The 20,301-nt window shown below is 46.0% G+C and overlaps 1 protein-coding gene across 16 annotated transcripts in view; it reads left to right on the plus strand.

The window, feature by feature from the left end:
* Positions 1-665: 665 nt before the first annotated feature.
* PARN (poly(A)-specific ribonuclease) overlaps positions 666-20,301 on the plus strand; it is a 173,122-nt gene continuing 153,486 nt past the window's right edge. For 9 of the 16 annotated variants that reach the window (XR_016226277.1, XR_016226280.1, XR_016226279.1 and 6 more), the window contains exons 1-8: positions 666-859; positions 1,247-1,324; positions 4,831-4,910; positions 5,383-5,450; positions 5,535-5,616; positions 8,535-8,595; positions 18,327-18,492; positions 19,706-19,771. Coding sequence is in view for 11 of the 16 variants with exons in the window: in XM_002711762.6 (XP_002711808.2) it covers positions 841-859; positions 1,247-1,324; positions 4,831-4,910; positions 5,383-5,450; positions 5,535-5,616; positions 8,535-8,595; positions 18,327-18,492; positions 19,706-19,771 (620 nt within the window). In the remaining 5 variants the exon portion in view is untranslated. Of the gene's footprint in view, positions 860-1,246; positions 1,325-4,403; positions 4,520-4,830; positions 4,911-5,382; positions 5,451-5,534; positions 5,617-8,534; positions 8,596-18,326; positions 18,493-19,705; positions 19,772-20,301 lie in introns of all 16 variants that reach the window. The other 7 variants (XM_017342468.4, XM_089321795.1, XM_070064793.2 and 4 more) reach the window with 6 other exon arrangements.

A 20,301-nucleotide genomic window follows, 5' to 3' on the forward strand; every position in this document is an offset into this window, starting at 1 on the left:
AGCCTGAGGGCCGGGATTGTCTCGCTATTGTCGGGCGGCTCCTTCTGTATCCAGAGGAAACGGTTTTGTCCAGAAACTTAAAAATTACAGATTTACACTGTACACCTCACGTTACAAGCCGCAGTATTAAGATCAGAGTTAAATGGTTTGATCACCATGGTTTCCCCCTTACCTCCAGCATCCGGGTCCTTTGGGAGCTCAGGCTGATTCCCGTTCTTTTTCTAATACATGTTTATTTTTTATGCCTTTTGATAAACATTTTTAAATAAATTACTCAAAAATTGTGTGCACACATTTTCATCATCATTTATGGCAGAAAAACAGCGTCTGTATTTGCGCGAGCTTCCATTTGCTTTCCATGATCACCTAACACACTCCCTTGTTTTCTCTTGCACTATTTGCTTATTGTTTGTTTATTTTGCTAAGTGCTTCTAAGGGGCACATTTAATTCCTGACTTTCCCCTTTTCTGCCCCACGTTTAAGCTCCAGAGGGGGCAGGGCCTGTGCTTTCCGGGTCATCACTGTATCCTCACCCGCACCAGGAACCAGGCAAAAACCTCGCTTTCTTCCAACGCAAAGGCCACGCCCCGGGGACGCCCCTAGCCACGCCCCCTCTCCGGTCCCTGGGAGGAGCGCGGGAGCGCAGCCTGGGCCCCGCCCCCGCCGCTGACGCCAGCGCTGACGCAGGCGCAGCCGGCGCGCGCTGTTTCCGGAAGTCGCGGCCGTGTGGGCTCCGCTGCTGCTGCCGCTGGGGACGCCGCCGCATTCGCCGCGGAACTCTGCGAGTGGAACGGCTGAGGCGGGCCCGGGCGAGGCCGGGGTTCCGGCCGCTCTGCGAGAATGGAGATAATCCGGAGCAGTGCGTGTCCGCCGTGCACTTCCCCGCGGGCCCCCGCGACCCCCTCTCAGCCTCCCAGGCCCAGACCGCAGCCAGCTGGTTTGGCGGGGCCTTGGGCTGAGTCAGCCCCCCTGAGGGCTGTGCCCTCGCTTAACCCCGAGTGCCTCCTGGGGCCTCGTCCTGGGGCGGGCCGTGCAGCCCTAGGGGGCCTTGTGCCCTCCGGGGCCGGCCCCGACCCCGGGCCTTCGCCCTCCCCGACCAGGGCGCCCCGAGCGGCTCAGGCACCCCTGGGGGAACACCCATCCCGGCCCGCCCAGGGCCCTGCGGCCTCGGGAGCCCCTAGCGTGTCCCCTTAGGAGCCCTGAAGCCGGACCGCCGGTTCTGAGCCTCTTCTCGGTCTCTCCGCAGATTTTAAGAGTAATCTTCACAAAGTGTACCAGGCCATCGAGGAGGCGGACTTCTTCGCCATCGATGGGGAGTTTTCAGGTATCCCTGCCTTGCCGTGCCTAGCGGGGGCCTCTTCCGCCTCCCGCCTCCAAACCCCCAGCTTCTCCTGCCTGCGTAGCCTTGAGCCGAGCATCCGAGTGTTAACGTTTGCAGAGCGAGGAAGGGGTGCAGCAGCTTTGTCATTGGCCAGTCTCTGAGGGGTTCAGCCGGAAACGGAGGCTTTGGGGGTGCTTGAGACAGTTTGACATGGACGTGGTGCAAAGCTTGAGGGTTAAGGTCAGGCTTTCTGTCCCCTTTTGTGGCGAAATTGACATAACACAAAATGTGCCATTTGGACTGTCTGGTTTCCAGTACAGTGGCTTCAGGTGCCTTCCCACCGCTGCAGCCATGTTCCCCGACTGAAACTGCACATTGAATCCATTCTTCCCTGCCCCGAACCTCTGGCAGCATGTCGGCATTTTAGATACCTCATTCGTGGAAGTGGCATCGTAAAGTGTCTTTTTGTCGCTAGATAGGGCCAGCCTTTTGTAGGGACATGCGGGTATTGCTTTGTGCATTCGTGGAAAGAGTCACTGCCTACCTCAGCAGGTGTCTGTGTGTGTGTGTGTCTACCAGTGCTTACAGTTTTTTTTTTTTTCATTGTTGTGGTGTGCAAGGACTAATATTTTTTTGAAAGATTTATTTATTTATTGGGAAGGTAGGGTTAGAGAGATTGATCTTCCATCCACTGTTTCACTTCCCAGATGGCTGCTACAGCTGGGACTGGGCCAGGACCAAAGCCACGAGCTGCATCCGGGTCTCTCACATGGGTTCAGGGGCCCAGGCATTTGAGCCATTTTCTACTGCTTTCCCAGATGCATTAGCAGGAAGCTGGATCAGAAGTGGAGCAGCTGTGGCTTGGAGGGGAAAGCCACCACGTGCAGTGCTGGCATCCCATAAGAGTGTGACTTTGAGTCTCTGCTAAACTTCCGATCCAGCTCCCTGCTAATGTGCCTGGGGAAGCAGTGAACGTGGTCCAAGTCCTTGGGCCCCTGCATCATATGGGAGACAAGGAAGAAGCTCCTGGATTTGGACTGGCCTACCTCTGGCCATTGCGGCCATTTAGGGAGTGAACCAGCAGATGGAACGTCTCTCATTGTCTCTTCCGCTCTCTCTGTAACTCTGCATTTCAAATAAATACATAAATCTTAAAAAAAAGAAAGTAGAGTAACCAGGATTCGAACCAGCAGCCATGTGGAATGCTGATGTCACAGATGGTGCCTTAACCAACTAGGCTACAGTGTTGGTCCTGAAGCTAATTTTTTTTTTTAATTTAATTTTATTTATTTGGAAGAGTTACAGAGAGAGGTAGAGAAAGAGGTCTTCCATCTACTGGTTCGCTCCCCAAATGGCCACAGCAGCCAGAGCTGAGCTGATCCGAAGTCAGGGCCAGGAGCTTCCTCCAGGTCTCCCACGTGGGTGTAGGGGCCCATCTTCTACTGCTTTCCCAGGCCATAGCAGAGAGCTGGATCAGAAGAGGAGCAGCCGCTACTAGAACCAGCTCCCATATGGGATGCCGGCGCCTCAGTCCAGGGCTTTAACCCACTGCTGCACAATGCTGGCCCCAAGACCAATTTTTGAATTGTGAATGTCAGATGCCTTTAGTTATCTGATTTTACATGTTTAGAAAAATATACTTCTTTATAAATCTATGCTGGAGTCAATTTGATCCTTGGTTTTAAGTATTCACTTTTTAGCTAGAGTCAGTTCCTTGGGAAGCTAAGAGTTTTCACCAGAGTTAATATTCTCTTGACCTTAAAAATGACTTTGTACAGATGTCACTGCAAACTGTTGACCCAGACTGGTACTCTAATAGTAATACACTAAAGGATTTGTTAATGTCTGACTTTGCATTAGTCCTTTAGAAAGTAGCAATTCTTACTCAAGCACAAAGGTTATTTTCTTAAGTGGTATCCTGGTTGTGAAACCCGTGTTAGCATTTGAACTGCCCATTCTCAAGTCAAAACAAGTTTATTGTCACAGATTGAGTATCCCTTATCTGAAATGCTTGGAACCAAAAGTGTTTCAGATTTTGGTTTTGTACTGTTTGCATATAAATGATGAGGTATCTTGTGATGGGACTCAAGTCTGTTCAAGTCCTTTGTTTGCTGTCTGCGTCACACACACAGCCTGAGAACAGCTGTGTATACTAACGTTAATGTGCCTGAGTTTTCAGTGCGTGAGATCACATGTTGTTTTCCATTTTTTAAAAAAAAGGATTTATTTATTTGAAATATGGGGTGACAGACAAAGGGAGAGATGGGGGAAAGAGGTCTTCATAACACGGGTTTACTCCCTAAATGACAGTGATGGTGTGAGTGGGCTGGGCCAAAGGCAGGAGCCCAGAACTCCATGAGATCCATCCGGGTTTCCCATTGGGGCCCATGTACTGCTGCTTTCCCAGGAGCGCTAGCAGGGAGCTGGATCAGAAGCAGAGCCGCTAGGACCGGAACTGGCGTTCGTATGGATTCCTTAACCTGCTGTACTACAGTGCTGGCCGTTTTCCACTTTTGCTGTCATGTTGACACTCAGAAAGTTTTAGGTTTTGGAGCATTTCAGATGTTCAAAATGAGGATTTTCAACCTTTATAGAATTCAGCCTTATAGCTAGTAAAAATAATGCTGATTTTGAGAACATCTGGTAGGGAACACTTCTAATTAACCTTTTTTTCCTTGTTTTTAAATAGAAACACTGCTGTTCCTCAAGAGTATAGACGGGCTGTAAGCAACAATCAAATCTCAAAATGCCAATTTGAATTGTATACATTACATTTTATTTGTACTCTATACATTAGCATAAATCAGGGAAAACATGGTATTTGTCTTTTGGGGACTGGCTTATTTCACTAATCATAATAGTGTCCAGTTTCATCCAATTTGTTGCAAAAGACAGGATATCATCCTTTTTATGGCTGAGTATATTCCATTATGTATATACAGTTTCTTTATCCAATCATCAGTGGATGGACATCTGAATTGATTCCACATCTTAGCTATCGTGAGTTGAGCCGTTATAAACATGGGGGGTACAGTACCCAATTCATCTTATTTTATTTTTTATTTATTTATTTTTTTGACAGGCAGAGTGGACAGTGAGAGAGAAGAAAGGTCTTCCTTTTGCCGTTGGTTCACCTTCCAATGGCCACCGCGGCCGACTGCGGCCGGCGCACCGCGCTGATCCGATGACAGGAGCCAGGTACTTCTCCTGGTCTCCCATGGGGTGCAGGGCCCAAGCACTTGGGCCATCCTCCACTGCACTCCCAGGCCACAGCAGAGAGCTGGCCTGGAAGAGGGGCAACCAGGACAGAATCCGGTGCCCCAACCGGGATTAGAACCCGGTGTGCCGGCGCCACAAGGCGGAGGATTAGCCATTTGAGCCATGGTGCTGGCCAGTACCCAATTCATCTTAATTCATAAAAACATGAAATTAAAGTGGCATTTAAAAGTGTGCTTTTTTTATATTATCACTTATTAATGAATTAAAAACTTTTCTTTCTTAAAATTTAGGTATCAGCGATGGACCCTCAGTAACTGCATTAACAAATGGCTTTGACACTCCAGAAGAAAGATATCAGAAGCTTAAAAAGGCAGGTGGATGTGCTAGAAAGGCTTTTTCACTCCCATGTTGACCTTCCTTGAGATCTAGAGAAATCTGATCATTAAACTCACACATTCACGTGTTCTAAGTGTAACACTTACTCTCAACTCCAAATGTCTAAAGCAACAGCAAAAATAATTGTTTGCTGGAAAACATTTTGGGAAAAGGTTAATATCTTTGATGTTAATCTGATTTGTAGGAAATATGTGGTTATGTTACTCATTTGGAAATAGACCTAATATCATGCTCTGGCTGATGGATAAGTGCTTAACTGGGAAAAAATTAAGAATATATATGAATTTATAGTGCTTCTAAAGCCTAACCTATGTGATTTGTTCTAATTGGAAGTATTCTTCCAAAGTCAAGTTGAGTAATTCAGAAAGCCTGCCTGATTGAGAATACTGTTGCTCATGTCAGATATGCAGCACTGTTGTGACAGATATTTTATTTCCCTTTTCCAGCATTCCATGGACTTTTTGCTGTTTCAGTTTGGCCTTTGCACTTTTAAGTATGACCACACAGATTCAAAGTAGGTTGTTTTAACAAGTGGTTGGAATTCTTTCATTGTGGCGTGATGTAACCTCTTAAGTCTCCTTTCATCTTATTTTCTCAGGTATATAACAAAGTCATTTAACTTCTATGTTTTCCCGAAACCCTTCAATAGATCCTCGCCAGATGTCAAATTTGTTTGTCAGGTTAGTAGCATAAATGAGTTTTTTGTTTCATGACTTGCTGATGAAGCAATGTGGAATCTGAGTTTTCTTTAAAAAAATTTTTTTAAGATTTTATTTATTTGAGAGGCAGAGTAACAGCCAGAGAGGGGGAGAACCAGAAAGAGAGGTCTTCCATCCACCAGTTCACTTCCCAAATGGCTGCAACTGTCGGAGCTGGGCTGATCTGAAGCCAGGAGCAGGGAGCTTCTTCCGGTCTCCCACGCAGGTGCAGGGGCCCCAGCACTTGGCTTTGTTTTTCCCAGGCCATAGCAAAGAGCTGGTTCAAGGATGAATGCTTAGACTAGTGGTTAAGATGCTTGCATCCTATATTGAAGTATATAAGTTCAATACCTTGTTCCAACTCCTGACTCCGACTTCCTGTTAATGCAGACCGTGGGAGGCAGTGGTGATGGCTCAAGTTAGTGGGTTCCTGCCACCCATATGAAAGACCTGGATTGAATTCCTGATTCTTTGGGCCAACCCAGTCCTGCTCCCCAGCCATAGCTGGGATCAGGGGAGTGAACCAGCAAATGTGAGCATGCACTGTCTCTCTTTCTCTAGCAGAAAAAGAAAAAAAAAAAAAATGGTTCTACCTTTGGACTTTGGCCTGATCATTTCACCACTGTGACCTTCACTTTAGGATTGTAAATTAATGACATCATTGTTCCCTTGTCCCCTTTACTTCAGGGTGAATTAAGGAATAAGATGCACAGATGGAAGTCAGAACATGAGCTTTCTCACTAACAAAGCAGAATTTGAGAATATGGCTTTGTAATGTGACTCTATTTCACATTTTTAATGTCTTGCCTTTGAGTTGAACCTACAGTGCAGGCTTTTTCCTATCCTATTTTCCTTCTTCCCACTTAGGTAGTTTTGCTTTCTGAAAGAACATAGTATGTATATATCCTATGCAAGGATAGAAGGAGCTAAACTACTTACATAATTTTAGCATTTTGGCATTTTTCTTTAATAGAAATGGAATTCTAATATTCACGTTTTATATAACTTGACACTTTACCTTGAACAGAATTTCTTCATGTTTCACAGCATGAATATTTGTAATTTATTTGTCTATTAAAAGTTTTATTTGTTTGAAAAGTAAAGTGACAGAGAAGGACAGATCTTATATCTGCTAGTTTACTTTGCAAATGCTGCACCCGCCAGGGCTGGACCTGGCTGAGGCCAGGAACCAAGAACTCCAACCTAGTCTCTTACATGGGTGGCAGGGGCCCGAGTACTTGGGCAGTCTTCCACTGCCTTCCCAGCCACATTAACAGGAAGCTGGATCAGATGCAAGGTAGCCGGGAATCAAACCAGCCCTCCTATCTGGGATGCCCAGTATGTATGCCAGCATCGTAAGCAAAGCAGTGGCTTACCCCATTGTGCGCTAACCCTGAACCTTGTATAGTTTATTTAATTTCTTAGTTGGAATTTGGAGGCTGTCTGATGATTATAAACAATGCCATAGTCATTGTTTCCATAAAATATGTCTTTTGGTACATGTAAGAATTTTTCCGTAGGGCAGATTTCCTAGAAGGGGAATAGAGCAATAGGACATAAGCGTTTAAAATTTTGATAGATGCCTCACATAGTCCTACCAAATGCTGTGCTATTTCTTGAATCTCAAATGGTATATTCGCTGGCCGCGGCGGCCATTGGAGGGTGAACCAACGGCAAAGGAAGACCTTGCTCTCTGTCTCTCTCACTGTCCACTCTGCCAGTCAAAAAAAAAAAAAGGTATATTTAGGACAAATCAAATGTGGCTAGTAAACCACAAATAGATTTTATTGGCTCAAAGCTTTTTTTACGTATAAAGTATGAATAATGTAATATTTACCATTCTAACCATTTTTAAATGTGTTGTTCATTGTCATTAACTCATTCTTGTGAACCCAGAGGGTGATTTGATTGAAAAATAATGTCAAGAAAGGAATAGATGAGTCTTTTACACTGAGTTTAATGGGATAAAGGAAAGTAGGATGTTTTGAAGTCGTGAAGAAGGACAGAAGTGTGTTTCTACAGTCCATCTTTTGGTGCATTTGTCAGAGATGGACTGTTTTGAAGTGCAGGATGATAAGAACATCCGTTGAGATAACTGAGTTTTCAGTATCTGAACTTGAGTTCAACAGTGATATCTATGTGTGTGTGTGTGAGTATATGTGTGTATATATATATATACACACACACATACATATATATATACATCCTATATATACATATATATATTTATGTAGGAGGGTAGATATTTGAGAGAGAAGATGATAGCACGCACCCCATCCACTGGTCCACTCCCCAAATGCCTGCAGTAGTTGGGACTGACTGGCTGGAGCCAGGAGCTGGGAACTCAGTTCAGGTCTCCCATGGGGGTGGCAGGGACCCAACTACCCTATCGCCAGTTGGTTTGCGGAATTTGCATTGGCAGGAAGCTGGAACTGGGACTGAAACAGAGGCATTCTGAGCTGGACATGTTAGCAGCATCTTCACTGCTAGGCTGAATGGCCACCCAGATAATGAAGCCTTAACAAGGTGTGCATGTGAGCTACCTTAAACTTGAACCTGGGATGGGATAACATGATACATCTCTTGTCTACTGAAAACCTCCTAGTCAGGACAGCAGTCGAAGTCTGGAGCCTTCTGTCTGTTGGGAGAAAATCTGCTTACCCAGTGGGTTTTTAAAAAATAGTGTGAAACAAGGATTTTTTAAAAAATAAGCTGTAGAGGAGAAGAACCTCGATATTTTAAGTAAACGAATACATGTTTTGACAGCCGTGGAGCAGAAATAAGTGGCTGTCTTCAGATCTTTGGCATGCTGATCCTGTGGCCGAGTTACTGTCCTGCGTCTGTCCTCTTCCCTGCCCGTGTGGTCCCCACAATGTGTGTTCTGTCTGTTCTTGTTGCAGAGCTCCAGCATCGACTTCCTAGCAAGCCAAGGATTTGATTTTAATAAAGTTTTCTGCAATGGTAAGATTATGTGTGATTTACGTTTAGAGCTTCTAAACCTTCTAGATGTCCTACAAAGTAAACCTGGGTTTGGTTAGAATTCGCACTGTCTGTCTGCTGTCAGAGACAAGTTTAGAGTTCTAGTACACCACATGCAGCCTTAGGATTTTTACAAACTCTTCTGATGTTTTTCTTGTTTAAACCCTATCAACCATGGACTACTTGTAGCATCTACAAGTAGTAGATGCTACTTCATTTAGTTCAAATGTGGCCTTTTGAACTCTTGATTTTAATGAGTGTAACTTGTTCTACCACTAGTGTGACCTAGTTACCTAACTCATCACCCAGGGGTGCTTCCCCGTTTTCTTGCAGCATGACGAGTGAATAATACTTTTAAAAGTAGCTGTATGGTTGAGGCCAGTGCCTCCATCTATAGTGCTGGCATCCCACATGGGTGCTGTTTTGAGCTCTAGCTACTCCACTTACGATCCATCTTTCTACTGTAAACTGAGAAGGCAGTGGAGGTCAGCCCAAGTCCTCAGGACCCTGCACCTGCATGGGAGACCTGGAGGAAGCTCCCGGCTCCTGGCTTTGGATTGGCTGTTTGGGGAGTGGACCAGCAGATGGAAGATCTCTCTCTGCCTCTGCCTCTGCCTCTCTGTAACTCTTATCTTTCAAATAAAAAAATAAATAAATCTTATTAAAAGTTTTTTATTTTTACAGATTTATTTATTTGAGAGGTAGAGTTACAGACAGTGGAGGGAGAGACAGAGAGAAAGGTCTTCCTTCCGTTGGTTCACTCACCAAATGGCTGCAATGTTCAGAGCTGCGCTGATCCAAAGTCAGGAGCCAGGTGCCTCTTCCTGGTCTCCCATGCAGGTGCAGGGGTCCAAGCGCCTGGGCCATCTTCTACTGCTTTCCCAGGCCACAGCAGAGAGCTGGATTGGAAAAGGAGCAGCCAGGACTAGAACCGGCACTCCATGGGATGCCAGCACTGCAGGTAAAGGATTAACCTACTGCACCACTGTGCTTTCCCCAAATAAATCTTTTTTTTTTAAAAAAAAGTATCTGTATGCCACAGCCAGCATCGTAGGCTAAGCCTCTGCCTCTGCACCCACATGGGAGACTAGGAAAAGCTCCTGGATCCTGACTTCAAATCGGCTCAGCTCTGGCTGTTGTGGCTGTTTGGGGAGTGAACCAGCTGATGGAAGACTTTTCTCTCTCTGCCTCTGCCTCTGTGTAACTCTACCTTTCAAATAAATAAATAAAATTTTTTTAAAAGTAGCTGTATTCCAGCAATACTATAATGAAAACCCTCTTTTGTGCTTGCCACTTTTTTTTTTTTTTAATTAATTTATTTATTTGAAAGGCATAGTTACAGAGAGGCAGAAGTAGAGAGAGAGAGGACTTCGATCCGCTGGTTCATGCCCCAGATGGCTGCCAACGGGCTGCAGCTACACCAACCTGAAGCCGGGAGCCAGGAGCTTCTTCCAGGTCTCCCAAGCAGGTGCAGGGGCCCAATGGTTTGGGCCATCTTCCACTGCTTTCCCAGGCCATAGCAGAGAGCTGGATTGGAAGTGGAGCAGCTGGGGTTCAAACCGGCACCTATATGGGATGCCGGCCCTGCAGGTGGCAGCTTTACTTGCTGCACCACAGCGCCAGCCCTGCCACTTGCTTTGTGATAGGAGGCAGTTTCTTGTCTCTCTTGGGAGGGAAACATCTACATAGACTGCACAGTGGGGGTGGCAGGCTCCTGGTGTTGCAGGCCGGTGCACCTCCAAGGAGGGACTGAAACTCCTTCGTTTACATCCCTGGTGCCCAGCAGGAATCTTGTGCATCAGGGAGCCAACCCTTGCATATTTGTGAATAATAGGTGTGTGAATACAGGAATGGCTTTCTTTCCTGTTGTTTGGGAAAACCCCTTCTTTTCCCAGCGGTGTTATATACTGCTATAAAGCCAATAAGTTTCAAAAATTACTTGAATACATTGTTTTCAATAATGAGTGTAGAACTAATGAGTGAAGTAAGGAAGGAGATTTATTGCAACAAAAGAAGTAGATTTTCTTAAAAAATATAGGTAGACTTCAGGTCAATTCCCTTCTCAGTATGATCTTGTGAGGCCTTTAGAACCCATGCCCTATTTCTTAATTGCTTCATGGGTACTGTGTTTAATCTTGATGAAAATTTTGATATTTGAAAATACTAAAAAAAATTGGAAGGACCCGGGACACAAAACTGCTTAACTCATGAAGCAGCAGTTGGGCGACACCACTGGGGTATTACTCATTTAATTCTTTGGTTTGCTCATCTGTCTTAATCTTGACTCTGAAAGCCAATATAAAACAGAAGTTTCGAATGTGTTTAGGAGCACAGTTGGAACAGTACCAATAGGTGTGTGTAGTTACCCAGGTTGCTGGTTTCACTTTGATAAAAGAAGAGAATCCCCAAGGTGGGGCGTGCCTCACTGTTCCATCGTCAGACCTTGGAACGTTGTAATCACAGCACAGTCAGGCTGCAGGCCATCGGCTGTCACCAAGGCTGGTCTCCCTGCTGTGGTTCTGTTGTGTCGGCCAATGCAGGCCCTCATCCCCTGTGTCGTCACTCCCTCCGCGCTGGTTTCTTCAGTGCCAGACTCGGGTTCTGGCCGTCTTTGAGGTGCTACTTCCTTGTCTGAGCAGGAACCAGTGGACATTTCCCATGACTGCTTGCCCTGCGCCCTCTCAGGGCACGTGGTTTCACCTCTTTCTTTTGCTCTCTGGCCAGGCCGGGCCAGGTGTCATCCTGGTTTCCCCTGCCACCCTGTGCCTGCTGAGCCGCCACAGCTCTGGTTCACTCTCCTTTTCTCTGTTGCTGCCTCTCTCCTCATTCTGGTGACCTCAGCGTGTGCAGGGGTGACCAGGGCATGCTCGGCCTTGTCTGCTTCCTGACCAGGGGTCAGCAGCCTCGCCTCTTTTCCCTGCACTGCACCATCAGCCTCAGTCATGGCATCACCTGCAGTGCCTCCCCCTGCACTCCACCCTCCTCGTTACCGTTCACTTACTCTAGTACTTGATCCCAGCGCCGTGTTGCCCACCATTACCTGCCCTTTCCTCCCTGACTTCGTGTCCCCCTGGCTCGTTGTCCATTCTCACTCCCCTCCCTGTCGCCTTCGTTGTGCTTGCTCTGCAAAGGCCCAGGCTGGTTGAATGTGCCAGCCACCTTCTCCGCTTCTGAGCCTCTGCAGGTTGCTGGAAAATAGGACACACTTGAGCTGATTTGGCATCAAATTTTGGGGGCACAAGCTTCAAACAAGCACTCAGTTGTGCTCAGAGACCCTGCCCTTTTTGACCTAGAAATTCCCTTTCTAGTTCTAAAGATGTCTAAAGATGTTTTTTTACCACTTCTTTTTTTTTTTTTTTTAAGATTTATTTATTTATTTGAAAGAGTTACATAGAGAAGGAGAGGCAGAGAGAGAGAGAGAAAGGTGTTCCATCTGCTGGTTCACTCCCCCATTTGGCTGCAATGGCTGGAACTGTGCCGATCTGAAGCCAGGAACCAGGAGCTTCTTCCAGGTCTCCCAAGCAGGTGCAGGGGCCCAAGGACTTGGGCCATCTTCCACTGCTTTCCCAGGCCATTGATGGGTTGGAAGTGAAGCAGCCAGGTCTCGAACTGGCACCCATATGGGATGCTTGCACTGCAGGTGGCGGCTCTACCTGCTATGCCACAGAGCCGGCCCCACCATTTCTTTCTCCACTTCAGCTTGTGACATTGTCTATTGCATGAAAATAGATGCCTCCAAGAAGGGCTGCTCCCTGTTCTCACCCCCAGACCACAATGTATCCTAAGTTTGAACCCAGCTGCTTCTCTCCCTTCTTTATGGAGGAGAAAGAGTCCCTGTCCCTGTTGAAGGCTAGTCCATCTCCCTGTCAGCCACTACCTCCCCAGGTTGCCCTTCTGTCTCCTGAATCCTTACTCCTCCTTCTCTGTGCGTCAGTAGAGGAACCGTTATAAACTTGCCATCAAGACTGACGCCAGCTAGTCCACAGGCCCCCTTTCCTCCCCACCCCACCTCTGATAGATGGACTTAGGGACTTGGAGGAGAAAATATCTATAGTTCTATAAACCTGAACTTTACCAGTTTCTTCCATTATGAATGTAGGCTACAGCCAGAGGAATGTTAGCAGTATTTGGGACACTGTCATTGGTGGAAATCCCAGGTATCTTGAGATGACGTTTTACTGCTTGCAGGTTTCTTGAATATTTATGTTCAACAATATTTTTATGTTATTATAGTTGCTTTTCTGTCATTACATTGTGTTATTGAATGTGTTGATCAAGAAGTTGCTGTCACATTACAGATGTTTAAAAATGTTTTACAACCATTTCCATACAGTTGCTTTCCTTTATTATCTTGTATATTTTATGATAGGCATTTAAAAACATTATTCTGGCTGGCACCATGGCTCAACAGGCTAATCTTCTGCCTAGCAGCGCTGGCACACCGGGTTCTAGTCCCGGTCGGGGCGCCGGATTCTGTCCCGGTTGCCCCTCTTCCAGGCCAGCTCTCTGCTGTGGCCAGGGAGTGCAGTGGAGGATGGCCCAAGTGCTTGGGCCCTGCACCCCATAGGAGACCAGGAGAAGCACCTGGCTCCTGCCTTTGGATCAGCGCGGTGCACCAGCAGCAGCGCGCCTGCTGCGGTGGCCATTGGAGGGTGAACCAACGGCAAAGGAAGACCTTTTCTCTCTGTCTCTCTCTCTCACTGTCCACTTTGCCTGTCAAAAAAAACCAAACAAACAAACAAAAAAAAACCCCAAAAACAAAAAAACAAAAACAAAAAAAAAACCACATTATTCTGAAGGAGGGGTCTGTCGGCTTTACCAGGCCAACAAAGAGATCCATGACACCAGAAGATTAAGTGTACCTGCAGGGACACCCTCATCTTGTTCCAGATCAGATAAACACCAGCCCCCTCACTTGATTCCACATCTCCTCTTTCCTAGGATTTTCCTACTCAGAGCGGAGCGCCTTGAACAGGGGGTGTGCTTCACTGTTTGCTTTTTTCTCCCAGTCTTCTCTTCACTCTTCTCAGGATGCACTTCCTTCCACACCTCTGTGTGGACCCTGCACTGGCTGGCCTCCACTGGAGCCTGCACCCCTCAAGTCAAGTCTTGGTCCTCATCTGGCTGTACATTTTGACAGAATTATACCTGGTTTTATAACAGTCTGTAGCTCTAAGTGCTTCTCTTCTCCCTGGCTCCAGCATGCTCTACTGCTTTCCCAGGCACATTAGCAGGGAGCTCAGTCTGTCTCCCATGTGGGTGCAGGGGCCCAAGGACTTGGGCCATCTTCTACTGTTTCCCAGGCCATAGCAGAGAGCTGGATTGGAAGTGGAACAGCCAGGAATCAAACCGGTGCCCACATGGGATGCTGGCACTGCAGGTGGCGGCTTTGCCCACTATGCCACAGTGCTGCCCTGGAACATGGTCTTGATTAGTCCCAGTAGTGGTGATGTTAATGTGGATCACTTTGTCAGTTAACTTCAGCATCTATTTATGATTCTTGCTTCAATGAATATTGTTCACAAATGGCATTTTTCTTATTTTTAATAAAAAGCTTTTATTTAATAAAAATAAATTTCATAAGTACAACTATTGGATTATAGCAGTTTTTCCCCCCATACCTGCCCTCCCATCCCCAAACTATCCCACCTCCTACTCTTTCTCCCATCCCATTCTTCATTAAGATTGATTTTTAATTATCTTTATATACAGAAGATCAACTCTATAGTAAATAAATATTTCAACAGTTTGTACCCACACAGACACCCAAAGTATAAAGTATTATTTGAAGACTAGTTTTACCGTTAATTCTCATAATAGAACACATTAAGGACAGAGGTCCTACATGGGGAGCAAGTGCACAGTGACTCCTGTTGTTGACAGTCTTTTTTTTTTTTTTTTTTGACTGGCAGAGTGGACAGTGAGAGAGACAGAGAGAAAGGTCTTCCTTTTGCCGTTGGTTCACCCTCCAGTGGCCACCGCGGCCAGCGTGCTGCGGCCAGCGCACCGCGCTGATCCAATGGCAGGAGCCAGGTGCTTCTCCTGGTCTCCCATGGGGTGCAGGGCCCAAGCACTTGGGCCATCCTCCACTGCACTCCCTGGCCACAGCAGAGAGCTGGCCTGGAAGAGGGGCAACCGGGACAGAATCCAGCGCCCCGACCGGGACTAGAACCCTGTGTGCCAGCGCCGCTAAGCGGAGGATTAGCCTGTTGAGCCACGGCGCCGGCCCTGTTGACAGTCTTATTTATGATGTCACTGATCACCCGAGGCTCTTGTCTTGAGCTGCCAAGGCTATGGAGGCCTCTTGAGTACACAAACTCCAACATTTTTTAGACAACGCCATAATCAAAGTGTAAGTTCTCCCTTCAGAGAAAGGTACCTCCTTTGATGGCCCCTTCTTTCCACTGGGATCTCACTCACAGAGATCTTTCATTTAGGTCATTTTTTGGCAAAGTGTCTTGACTTTCCATGCCTAAAATACTCTCATGGGCTTTTTAGCCAGATCTCAATGCCTTATGGCTGATTCTGAGGCCAGAGTGCTGTTTAGGACATTTGTCATTCTAGGAGTCTGCTGTGTATCCCGTTTCCCATGTTGGATCTTTCTCTCCTTTTAATTCTGTCAATTATTATTAGCCCGCACTTGGTCTTATTTATGTGATCTCTTTGACAATCCTGTCTTTATGATCAGTTATGAACTTCAACTGATGACTTCAACTAGTAAGATGGCATTGGTACCTGCCAACTTAATGGGATTTGGAGTCCCATGGCAGGTTTTACCCTTAGGGGTTAGTCCAAGGGAACGTGTGCCGAACACATTCATTATTCTTTCTAAAAGTCCATTAGTGTTGCATGGCCTTTATTTATGTATCCATTTAGTTATTTATTTATTTATCTAAAATGTATTTAATTAAAGGCAGAGAGCCTAAGTTCCATAGGGTGGTTTACTTTCGAAATGCCTATGATCACCCAGGCTGGGCTAGGCAGAAGCTGGGAGCTGGGAACTCAATCCTGGCCTCCCATGTGGGTAGCAGGAACCCAGTTACTTGAGCCATCACTGCTGCCTCCCCGAGTCTGCATTAGCAGGAAGCTATGGTGGGGAGCCAGAGGCTGCTATCAAGCCTAGTCACTCCAGTATGATGTGCAGGGTATTGTTGCTGGGCTAAACATCCATGCCCACTTCCCCCACCACATGGCTTTTAATTCTTCCCATATCCTGATGATAACTAAATTTATGTTGCAACGACTTTCTCTTGTGCTCTATAGCACCTCTCTCTCTCTTTCTCTTTACATATGTACACATAAACACACACACATACCCCAGCATATATAAATGCATGCAACTTGGGCTCCTGTTGCTGTTCAGTGGATTAAGCTGCCGCCTATGATGCTCTCATCCCATATGAGCACCAGCTCAAGTTCTAGCTGCTCTGCTCTTGATCTCGCTCTCTGCTAATGTGCCTGGGAAAGCAGTGGAGGATGGAGCAAGTCCTTGAACCACTGCACCCACGTGGGAGACCAGGATGGAGCTCCTGGCCCGTCCTTTTGCTTTGGCCTGGCCCAGCCTCAACCATTGCAGCTATTTGGAGAGTGAACCAACTGGGAAAAGATCTCTTTTTCTCTGTCTCTGCTTCTTTCACTGCGCCTTTTAAATAAATAAAGTATATCTTTTAAAAAATTATGTGTATGCGGCCGGTGCTGCAGCTTACTTGGCTAATCCTCCGCCTGCGGTGCCGGCACCCCGGGTTCTAGTCCCGGTTGGGATGCTGGAGTCTGTCCCGGTTGCTCCTCTTCCAGTCCAGCTCTCTGCTGTGGCCCGGGAGGGCAGTGGAGGATGGCCCAAGTGCTTGGGCCCTGCACCCGCATGGGAGACCAGGAGAAGCACCTGGCTCCTGGCTTCGGATTGGGGTAGTGTGCCAGCCGTAGTGGCCATTTGGGGGGTGAACCAACGGAAGGAAGACCTTTAAAAAAAATTGTGTATGCAACACAATTTATATGTGCAGAAGGAAGCTTTTGATTTCTATTCCCATTTCTTCCCAGCTTCCCCATCTCGGTTAGTGACTCTACTATCCTTCCAGTTGCTTAAACCAGATAGCTCGATATCTTTTTTTTGGGAAGGCAGGATGACAGAAACAAAGAAAGACATAGAGATTTTTCTGTTCACGGGTTTATTCCCCTAATTCGCATAACAACTGGGACTGGAGCTGGGCCAGGCTGAAACTAGGGACCCAGAACTCCATCTGGTCTTCCCTGTGGGTGAGAGACCCAAGTACTTGGGCTGTCTTGTGCTGTTTTGCCAGGCACGTTAGCAGGAAGCTGGATCAGAAGTGGTGCAGGGACTCAAAACCCAAGCGCTCTGATATGAGGTGTGGGTGTCTAAAGTAACATCTTAACTGCTGCACCCAATGACTGCCTCTAGGTGTCATTCTTGATTTTACTTTTTCCTTTTCTCTCACCTCCTTGATATCAAGAAATTCTCTCCTGTTTCAAAGGTCACTCATTTCCCCTCCATAATCTTACTATGCATCTGAAATGACAACCTGCCACTGGCTGCCTGCTTTATAAGTGGAATGTTAATTGGAACACAGCTATGCCTATCCATGTACATGTTGTGCTGCAGTGACAGGGTTGAGTATTGTGACAGGGGTTCCATATAGCCTGCCTAAGGCATTTACTACCTGGCCCTGTAAGATGAAGTTTACCGACTTCCGTGCTGTCACCTCTTGCCTGGACAGTTGTTGCTAATTTGGCTGTCTCTTTCCACTCCTAATAGTCAGCATAACTTTTAAAACACAAAGCAGATGCTGTTATTACTTTGTCTAAAACCTAAGGGTATTCCATCACTTGTAGAACAAAATAATTTTCTCTTTTTTTTTAAAAGGTGTATAACTGCTATATAGATGGATGTTATCCATTTGTTTGTTTCTTTTTTATTGAGAGAGATTTTTCCATCTATTGGTTTACTCCTGAAATGGCTGCAATGGCCCAGGCTGGTCCAGGCTGAAGCCAGGAGCCTGGAACCCATCCAAGTCTCCCTTGTGGGTGTCAGGTGCCCATGTGTTGTGCCATCTTCTGCTGCTTTCTCAGGTGCATTAGCAGGGAACTGGAATGGAAATAGAGCAGTGGGGTTTGAATCGTTACTCTGATAATGGGATACCACTGTCACAGGCAGCAGTTTAACCCGCTGTGCCCTCAGAATACGTTTCTTAGCATGGCTTGTAAGGCCCTATGTGGCCTTGCTCCATCTTCTCTTCAACCTGGTGTCAGATCATTCTAGTGGCCACACTAGCTCTCTTGCTGTTTCTGGAACCATCTGAGTCATTTCTGTCCTCTGGTCATGTATGTTTCCCTGCCTGAAATACTCTTCCCCCAGCTCTTTCTGCATCTGACTCATTCTCATGCTTTGGATTTTCTATCACAGAGACCTCTTCTAATGACCTTGTCAAAAGTGGTGCCCTCCACTACAGAGCAGCATCTACTGTGTACTGTCAGTTCCCCAGTACCTCATGCACTGCCCGACACAGCATCCATGCCAGATAAATATTTGTTCTGAGGAAGAATGAAGAAACAAACACACCAGCATATTTCAAAATGACTTGTCTTTTCTGTAGTTAGATATTTAAGGTAAATCTTTTCTGAGTATTTTAGACTCTTTGGTTTGTTAAAAAAATATATGTTAAACACTTCTGTTGTATTCTTTTTAAAATTGTGTTTAGGAATTCCGTATTTAAATCAGGAAGAAGAAAGACAGTTAAGAGAGCAGTATGATGAAAAACGTTCGCAGACCAACGGTGCAGGAACTCTAGCATACGTGTCCCCGAACGCTTCAAAGCATCCTGTGACGATTCCTGAGGATCAGAAGAAGTTTATTGACCAAGTGGTGTAAGTTCCTAAACTGAAACCAAAAATGCATTGGGTAACATGCACTGGGGCCAGGCCGACACTTACGTCTCAAACCTGTGTTACATACACACGCAGTGTACTCACAGGTGTATGTGAGTGGCAGAAGTTAGTTGTGCCGTATCTGTATTTGTGCAACAAGAGCCAGTTGTTTTTTGTTTTTTTTTTTTTTTTTTTTTTTTTGGGCAGGCAGAGTTAGACAGAGAGAGACAGAGAGAAAGGTCTTCTTTTTTTCCGTTGGTTCACCCCCGAAATGGCCATTACGGCCAGTGCGCTGCAGCTGGCGTGCTGCACCGATCCGAAGCAAGGAGCCAGGTGCTTCCTCCTGGTCTCCCATGCAGGTGCAGGGCCCAAGCACTTGGGCCATGCTCCACTGCCTTCCCGGGCCACAGCAGAGAGCTGGACTGGAAGAGGAGCAACCGGGACAGACTCTGGCGCCCCAACCGGGACTAGAACCCCGGGGTGCCGGCGCCGCAGGCGGAGGATTAGCCAAGTGAGCCACGGCACCAGCCCAAGAGCCAGTTTTATACAGTTTTACATGTTGCATACTGGAATTTCCTACATGTCAATAGGCACAAGAGCTCAGTACCTGGACAAACTTGCCTCGACCAAGGGAGCTGACAGCCACTGTCCACTTTCCCCAAAGCACAGGAGGGGGTCAGGCCCATCCAGATTGCAGCCTCTGTGTGCTTTTTCTCTTGCAGTGAGGTTTCTGACAAGGAAGTGTGTCACTAAGGAGTATCTGGAGTTGCTTAGTGTGTTTTATAAAAGATTTTAATGGTTATTTTAATTAATACATATTTTTGGGTACTGATAATTCAGTACATGTATTCAATATGTGATGATCAAGTCAGGATAGTTAGCATTTCTACTTCAGTCTTGCTAAGTTTAGTTATTGCTGTAACTGCTCAAATAGAAAAGCCAAAAATTACTTGATAAGCTGCCACTAATTCATCAATGTCAAGAATAATCTGCTTCCCTCAGAAGAATGTGTTCAAAATAAGTCATTTTTAAGTCTTTGAGCTTCAAGGTTATAGCGTGATTTGTTGGAATTACTTTGTTCCGCATACACAGAAGTGAGTGTATGTGTAAAACACCTACTCTCATACTCAGACTGCTTCTGAATGTGGTTGCTCTGTTGATGACTTCATTTCATCAGGGTACTAATGGTCATGGTCTGACTCTGATTCCTCAGAGAGAAGATAGAAGATTTATTACAAAGTGAAGAGAACAAGAACTTAGATTTAGAGCCATGTACTGGGTAAGTTGTCCTGAACATTTTTGCATGTTCTTTTTCTGGAAAGGGAGATGATTTCTGACAGTTGATATACTTGCTCCTTTAAAAACACTTTTATAAATAGCCTTTTTATTATCGGTACGCTCCCAGGATTTAAGCACTAACTTGAGCATTAACACAGCAGGGGTGATTATATATTGAGACGCTGAATGAATGTTTTGTTCTGTACCTGGTGGGAAGAAAACTGTTGTGCAACTTCGACTTTAAGTTCTGCACAGGAGGGGGCCTCGTTTCTTTGGCCTTGAGGAGTGTTTGATGCATGAAGGCTTCAGAAGAGAAGAATTCACTGTCTGTCTGCTTCCATCCGTTTACTTTCTCTCTGCAGTAAAACATCAGCATTTCACAGTTAGTAACTTGAACATCGTTTTTTTCCTTTTACTTCCTGTCGAGCTTCACAAGTGTTTTCATGCATTGTCTACTTTAAAGATACTGTGTAGCTGCAGGAAGTAATCTTTTAATGAGATAAGAGCTTCTCCTCTTCTGTTAAAGCAGTA

The sequence above is a fragment of the Oryctolagus cuniculus genome, chromosome 19 (assembly GCF_051225735.1).
Source record: "Oryctolagus cuniculus isolate XC-2025 breed Fujian yellow rabbit chromosome 19, ASM5122573v1, whole genome shotgun sequence".
NCBI classification, from domain to species: Eukaryota; Metazoa; Chordata; class Mammalia; order Lagomorpha; family Leporidae; genus Oryctolagus; species Oryctolagus cuniculus.